General features: G+C 39.8%; 1 protein-coding gene across 1 annotated transcript in view; it reads right to left on the bottom strand.

The window, feature by feature from the left end:
- Positions 1-263: 263 nt before the first annotated feature.
- Positions 264-7,970, bottom strand: part of LOC147219241 (unconventional myosin-VIIb-like) — a 32,046-nt gene continuing 24,339 nt past the window's right edge. Inside the window, exons 37-48 of the mRNA XM_086173134.1 lie at positions 6,600-6,715; positions 6,294-6,447; positions 6,046-6,201; positions 4,682-4,787; positions 3,137-3,250; positions 2,568-2,655; positions 2,372-2,478; positions 2,107-2,292; positions 1,903-2,019; positions 1,712-1,795; positions 821-940; positions 264-704 (exon numbers count right to left, since the gene is read on the bottom strand). Of these exons, the coding sequence (XP_086029260.1) occupies positions 612-704; positions 821-940; positions 1,712-1,795; positions 1,903-2,019; positions 2,107-2,292; positions 2,372-2,478; positions 2,568-2,655; positions 3,137-3,250; positions 4,682-4,787; positions 6,046-6,201; positions 6,294-6,447; positions 6,600-6,715 (1,441 nt within the window). The 3' untranslated portion in view covers positions 264-611. The remainder of the gene's footprint in view (positions 705-820; positions 941-1,711; positions 1,796-1,902; positions 2,020-2,106; positions 2,293-2,371; positions 2,479-2,567; positions 2,656-3,136; positions 3,251-4,681; positions 4,788-6,045; positions 6,202-6,293; positions 6,448-6,599; positions 6,716-7,970) is intronic.

Here is a 7,970-nt window from a genome sequence, read left to right as displayed (position 1 = left end):
TCAATTATACTTTCCCAATGAGATGTTAAATCAGCATTTTCAAAACCCCCTCCCACCATCTGGATTCGCATACCACTGTGTTTTTCCTTGTTTTTTTTTCTGTCAAAATACATTCATTTCATTTAAATTACGATTATGCAGGTCCTTTCACACCTCTTTTCTTTTTTTTTTTGTAAGTAACCAAGGGAAGACATGAAATGTGTGTGTGGATGTTGTTTTTTTACATTTTTTTTATCGTATTACGTCGCGTTAAGAGACAAGAAAACAGCAAGATATAGATGTGAAATAATAACCAAACGGCACAGTAAGTGGGCGGCGAAGATACGTGAAAACAAAATGATAAGTCGTGTCGGACGGCTGGAAGATAAATGACTTTGGGTTGGAGATGTTCAAGTTTAATCTCATTAGATTCACATGAGTCACAAAATATCTCTAGAACGACATTTCAGCTTTGACAGAGGCAAGTTATGAATTTCAATTAAAACAATGAATAACTGACAACCTTGGAATGTCGGATACCCTCTTCGTATAATAGATTCTGGAAACATTCACGGGCAACACAGCAGTGAAGATATTAGAAATATTCAGTCTCTGCTTTTTCATATCAAGTCTCAGGAAAACATGTGGTTCTTTGAACGGAAGGCCTGCCTCTGCCTCTCGTACAAGCTGACGTACGACCTGAGGAGATCCTCCAGCGAGGAGCCCTGGGGAAGGACACGACGGTCGTGAGACAAAAAAAAAAAAAAAAAAACCCTCACTTCGTCGTCTCTTAGTTAAAACCGTGTTAGCGCGCGGCTCGATCTCCTTGTCGGAGCCTCACCTGAGAGGTTTGGCAGACGAAGGTGTTGCCCCTCACCAGGGTGCCGACGGTCATTTGGAAGTGGTTGCCTTTGCTGTGGTACTCCAGGATGCGGCTGAACGGGTGCATGACCAGCGGCTCCTGAGGGGCCACAGTGATGTTGATGTTTGATTCAAGAATGTCTTTGCAAATGTGCAAAGCGCAGACCCCCCCCTGCCATAATTCTAGCATGACACGGCAAACAAAGTTGTAAAAACCAAATAAATTACTTAAACCCCCCCCCCAAAAAAAAAAAAAAAAAAAAAAGATCATACAAGATGTCAGCAATTTAGCAACTTCAAGCAAATATCAAACTTTGTCTGTCTCCGGCAGGGAGAAGTTGATCGTCAAAAATCGCTAAATATATCCACGACTGCTACGATTCACGAGTCAGACTACTTCACATTGCCGCTTTGCTCATTATTTATTCCTGTGTATCGGTAAATATGTAAAGATATTTTTTAATTTTTTTGAAGATTTTTTTTAGATTATACTTTTACACTTCTATTTTTTTTAATTTATTTTTTACTTTTTATTTTTTAACTTTTCACCATCTTGTCTTTGTATATCTAGCTACTGCTGCTAAACAATTTCCCAATTATTGGTTCATTAAATACACCTCATCTCATGACAGGGTGGTTAACTAGTCTGACGACTACATGTTGCACATATTAGTCAGCGGCATGTTTGCACATGTATGAAAACATACAGTAAGCGTGAGCATGGAAGTATTAAGGGAGTAATTTGAAAAAATATATTTTTTAATTGAATGTAAAATGAAAGGGCTAAAACGGGTGAAACGGTTGTATAAGTTTGTCGCGTGAGGCCGCATTTGTGAAGTTCAGGGCGCCGAAAAGCATAAGTCGGTCATACCTTGGTCTTCAGGTCTATCAGGGTCACTCCTTGCTTGCTGACAGCGATCAGCACGATGCTCGGGTAACTGGATTCGCAAGATTGCTGCAAAAATCGTCCAAGATTAAACACGAGCGCGGTCGCGTGAAATAAACGATCGTCCTTGTGTCGTAGCCGGGCGACTCGCAGTCTCTCCCCCCCCTGTCACTTACTTTGACTTCGTAGAAGGCGCAGCCGAAGGTCGGCCAGCTGGAGGTGGCCCGCAGGAAAGCGATTTTGGCCTCCTGCACGGTGATGCCGCTCTGCTTGTTGTAGGAGGAGATGATGTGCTGCGAGGCGAGGAGTGCAAAAAAAATAGCGGTGTCAACGTCGCCTGATTTTACTTAGGAGAAAAAAGCCTTTCCACCTCCCCTCACCTTCTTCCAATCATCGGGCTGCATGATTTTTATCTGGTCGGCGGGAACCAGCTCCCGCAGCATCTTGGGAATCATGACGAACTGAGACCTGTCTGAATCCACCGCTATTCTGAAGAGCAAGCCGCCCAGGTTGATCATGTCCTCCTTGGTGCAGTTATGGTACCCTTGCAGGTATTTGGGCAGCTCCTGCACGGAGGCCAAACACACGGCGCTTTGGAAATGTTCAAAATGAGTATCGTAGCTTTTTTAATTTTATTTCGGTTACCTGCGGGAAATGGAAGGTGACATCTGCTACAACGTCCTTCCCCGGGGTCACGTTGAACCACAGCTTCCTCTTATAGATCACCGGGGAGGGCATGTTGGACGGAATGCCTGTTTCGGGGGGGAAAAAAAAAATCACCATCACGAAAATCGAGAAAGGGAGAAAGGTGACAGCAGAAGGCGTCGGTATGGCGCGTTACCTTCTCTCACTTTTTTCCCTTTCTTCGGAATATCTCTGGTCTCCTTCAGACTGTCGAACAAATACTTGCCTTCCTCCAAACTCAGCAGCTGTGGAAGAAAAAAAAAAAGGATCACATTTCATTGTCTATTAATGACAGGTAATATATACTGCTCAAAAAAATAAAGGGAACACTTGAACAACACAATGTAACTCCAAGTCAATCACACTTCTGTGAAATCATAGTGTCCACTCAGGAAGCAACACAGATTCATTTTGACTTGTTTTAAGGACATTACATCAAAGTTGGATCAGCCTGGAGTTTGTTTTTACACTTTAATTTTGAGTGTGATTCCTAATCCAGACCTCCATGGGTTGATGCAATTGATTTCCATTGATCATTTTTGTGTGATTTTGTTGTCAGCACATTCAACTGTGTAAAGAGCAAAGTATTTCATAAGAATATTTCATTCATTTAGATCTAGGATGTGTTTTTTAAGTGTTCCCTTTATTTTTTTTGAGCAGTGTATATTTGTATACAAAACGTGAAATTGTAGCGTGTCTTTATCTGGGTTGTCAGCCCCGCCGCACCTTAGTTGGCGTTTTGAGAAAGAGGCCGTAACATTCGGGTGAGCTCAGCATGAGCTGATCTGCGATACTTTGGCACAGGTCTTTGATGGTAGTTGTCGACGACACCTCCATTATCTGAAACACAGCAAATACAATAAAAAAAAAAAATCCGATTTAAAACTTTTTTAAAAGTTGTTGTGACCACAGCTGAAGATCCATTTGAACTGATGTTTGATGTGTTGTAATTTCGCGCCACAGCGACGTGACCGTACGTGTCACGCCGTGAGCACAAGAGGGTTTTCCGTGGATCCGTTGGACGAGTTTTGACTACTGATGCCGTGGGCTGCTGTTTGTTGCCTTAAACAAATCAGCGGGAAGAACCACGCCAGCATCTTACGACACATCGATAAAAGAATGATATCTCCTGCAGCTTTTTTTATTTTTATGAATATTAAAGTTATCATGTAACAATAATTGGGTAGCTGTTAATGCCGATGTTGCTATTCGTACGGGATCGTCCGTGCCGGTCGAGACAGACGGCCGCCCGCGTAAAAGGCATCACCGCTGTTGCCGAGTGCTTGCTCACAGAGGAATTTTGGGTTTCTGTAAATTATTATAAGGAGTTTGGGCCAGACCTGCTCTGCGTGGAAAGTGTCTTGAGACAACCGTGCTGCAATTTGGCGCAATGTAAATAAATTCTGACATGACTTGACTTGATTGTCCTGTTATTTTGTAACAAGGATCATAGCTGGATTTCACAAGACACTGATTTAGAAGGTAACGGTAAAATTAAGCAATCAAACAAAGCGTTACGGCAGGGGTCACAGAGAACAGCAATATTTTGTGGCTCCCTGCCTGAAATCAAATCTTTGTGTTAGTGCGGCCCATTTTTTTTTTTTCTCACATGCATCTGGGGGTTTTACACAGTGGGTTTAAACAAAACGGGCAAGGAAAAAAATGAAAAAGTTATTTTGCAATGTATTTTTTGCTTCAAAATTTGAAAAAAAAAAAAAGATATTTTGATGGAAAAAAAACTTCTACTCACATTGTTAAAACGATTTTTCTTTTCTTATTTCTATAAAAACCACAAAAACGATAACAAAAAAAAAAAACAGGAAAAATAAAAAAGATTGATTAAATAACCAAAATAGCCACCATTAGCCTTGTAAACATTACACCCCCTCTTATACATGCTAACAATCAATTTTCTAATAAATTCTAGTGGCAAATTTTCCCACAGTGACAAGAGATTCTCTTTTAACTCAACAATATTTTTAGGGTGTAATTTCATCAATTCTTTTTTAATATTAATTTGTCATGTATTTTTTAGAGGAACAATTCATGACATATAAAGATTTTTATAATTTACCTGTTTACCTCCTTTACACTAAAACAAAGGCAAAATTTGGGCTTAGTGTTACTTCTTGGTAATGATTTTACTGGTCCGACTCCTTTGACATCAAATGTGGCCCCCGGACCAAAATGTGTTTGACATCCCCGCGTTATGGGGTCGGAGGAGGAGGATTGCAAGAAGTGAGAATGTCAGGGGCTGCCGGTCTCACGTACACTGTTTGTGTCGTTCGGGAAGTGGACTTTGTGGAAAATCTGGGTGCTGTTCTGTTGGATGGCCTCCACCTCCACCAGATGGGGGGGAAGCTTCCTTGGCTCCTTGCTGTGCAGAAAAAACACACAAGTCAAAACATACCGTGCACACTGACATGCTTATTTTACTTGTAAACAAATCAGCACGTTTAAATTCCCTTTCTTTAAACGTGCTGATTTGTTGCTTTTTTTTTAACTTTTTGGAGCACACATCAATCTGCTGTTTAATATTGTCCAACATATTACATTGAATGTTTTCCCAGTTCCTTTATATATTAATTTGTACCTTTCCTTGAGAAATGATTTTAGTATTCAAGCAATGGGTTCCCATGATGAAGCCAGGCTTTTGCTCGTGGTTGATGTGAGACACTCGCTTATAGACTTTTTTTTTTTTTTTTTAAATAAGGCATTTGGCTTGGCAACATTTGGTTGTTCTTTGTTGCGAAGTGAATCCCAGAACAAAATGCATAATTCGACTGTTGAATTTTTTCCCTTATAAAGCAGACCGGGGAACCTTTGGGCTGCCGACGGGTCAGGCAATTCAATTAAATCCAAATTCTCTTATGTCTCTCCAAAGGGCAGCCGCAGAAGCCTTCAGAGTGCAGCGCGGACTGATGTGAGGCTGTGGAATAAAATAATTTTGACAGAAAGGAAAAAGGAATGTATGCAAATAAAAACAGGCGGCATTGGTTTCGCACTTAAGTCTTATTTACAGCCTGTGATTTTCCAATAAAGTTATACAAGATACTACGTGCAATATGATAAATGCGGTCTAATTTTTTGCTATATTACTTGTTAATTCTTCATAAAATTATCATTGGCTGAAATTGTAAGATGTTTCCTTATGATGAATATATGATTCTGTATAATGATGATTTAATATAATATAAATATAAAAATTAGATTTTACACAATACCCTCATGGATTGCCACAAGCACAAGCAAGCTTACAGCGCCCTCTTGTGTCTCAAACAAGTTAGAATTTAGTTAACATATTACTGCAATTAATTTATCATCTTTTTGATATTTTTTTTTTTTTTTTTTTTTTAATCTTATCTCCTTTTTTTGTGCTGTGCTTTTTCCTCACAGTGAATAAAGGATTTACCGCTATTTGGATTCAACTGGAAAAAAGTAGCTTGAATTGGTATTCAATAGAAATGAAAAAAAAAAAGAATAAAAAAAAAAACATTTCAGATTAGTCGGCGGAGACGGGTGATGAGGGGCAAGCAGCTCGAGACGCCGCTCTAACAGCTTCCCGGCGGTGATTCATCGACACATGTTCATAACCTCATTATAAAGAACCGTCTCTTCCTGCCTCCGGAGCTGACCTTTGGATCTCCTGCAGCCTCTGCAGACAAACGGCGGCCAGCGGGTCTCGAGGCCGCGACTCCAGGAAACGCTTGGTGTGTCTCATCAGAATCTGACTGGGCGGGAACAAGCCTGTGCACAGCCACATCAGCTGCCACCCACGCTCCATGCTCACCCTGCGGCGGAGAAGAGGCCTCCTCATTTGAATTCGTCCGTACTCGACACAAAAAAAAATAAAAATACGCGTATGCGCTTGCGAGGGAGCTACCTGTTGCTGTTGCTGGTCATCTGCTTCATGATCTGGCAGTAGATCTCATCCTGCAGGTCCTTCTGTTGGGTGGCCGGGCCGAAGATCTGGTCGGTCAGCTCGATAGGAGTCCGGGCGTTTTTGATGGGGTAGTCGCCCATGTACTTCATAATAGGTGGCGGCGTAAGTTAAGGAATTCTCCATAATGCTCCCTGTGTGTGTTCGCTGAGATTTAGAAAATCTGAATTTTGATTTGAATATTTAGCATTAACAAATACTCCTACTAGCAACAAATCTGCAACTGTTTTTTTTTTTCCCCCAGGATATCGATGAAGGCGTTGCAGGCCAGGTAGCTGAGGTCGGAGTTCTGGACCAGGTTCCTCATCAGCGGCTGTTTGAGCACCTCTTTGGAAGAAGCCCACAGTTTGTCCTTACCGGCGGGCCTTTGACGGGGAGAGAACGGCTTTTAGTTTCTTTGCATCCATTCACAAAAAACAGCTGATATACTGATTGATATAACGATAAATTCCGTAACGGCGATATCGATTGTGTTTTTACATTTTTTTTTGAGATGGATATCCGGCACTAGCAAGAAATTACAGGATCATATTAAGGAAAACAACTATATATCTGCGAAAAAGATGCTTTAAACACAACAAAAACATGAGAGTATGCAGACTGGTGATTTTTTTTTAAGGCTTAGTCAGATTTACAGTAATTCCCCAAATTTTAGTTTCTATGCATTCATTCAAGAAATAGCTAATATACTGATGAACATAATGATAAATTCTGGCATTATCCGTAACGGCATTGTCGAATTGCGTTTTTCCTTTTTTTTTTTTTGAGATGGAAATCCGGCACTAGCAAGAAATTACAGGATCATATTCAGGAAAATAACTATATATCTGTGAAAAAAATGCTTTAAAAAAAAACAAAAAACATGAGAATATCCAGACTGGTGATTTCTTTTAAAGGCTTAGCCAGATTTACAGTAATTCCCCGAATTTTAATTTCTTTGAATTGATTCAAAAAAACCTAGTATACTGATAAATATAACGATAAATTCCGGCGGTATCTGTGACGGTATTGTCGAATTGCATTTTTTATTTTTTTTTGAGATGGAAATCCGGCACTAGCAAGAAATTACAGGATCATATTCAGGAAAATAACTATATATCTGTGAAAAAAAACCCCCACAAAAACATTAGAGTATCCAGACTGGTGATTTTTTTTAAGGCCTGGTCAGATTTACAGTAATTCCCCGAATTTTAGTTTCTTTGAATTGATTCAAAAAAAGCTATAATACTGATAAATATAACGATAAATTCCGACGGTATCCGTGACGGCGTTGTCGAATTGTGTTTTTAAATTTTTTTTGAGATGGAAATCCAGCACTAGCAAGAAATTACAGGATCATATTCAGGAAAATAACTATATATCTGTGAAAAAAATGCTTTAAAAAAAAACAAAAAACATGAGAATATCCAGACTGGTGATTTTTTTTTTTTTTAAGGCTTAGCCAGATTTACAGTAATTCCCCGAATGCTTGTGAAAGCCTTGCTAATGCAGCTGCAGAGGAGAATAAACACTTTACTTATTTACCTGTTGTCTTCCACGCATAAACTAAGGGATATGATACGGATCGAAATAGGAAAAAAAAAGGCCTCTTGCATATTGTGGTGATTATTTAAATGGTCT

Source organism: Fistularia commersonii, chromosome 25 (genome assembly GCF_037954325.1).
Source record: "Fistularia commersonii isolate RoL2024-O1a breed Wild chromosome 25, RoL_Fcom_v1.0, whole genome shotgun sequence".
Lineage (NCBI taxonomy): Eukaryota > Metazoa > Chordata > Actinopteri > Syngnathiformes > Fistulariidae > Fistularia > Fistularia commersonii.
Note: the sequence above shows the minus strand (reverse complement) of the source record. Positions and strands in the feature narration are given on the sequence as shown.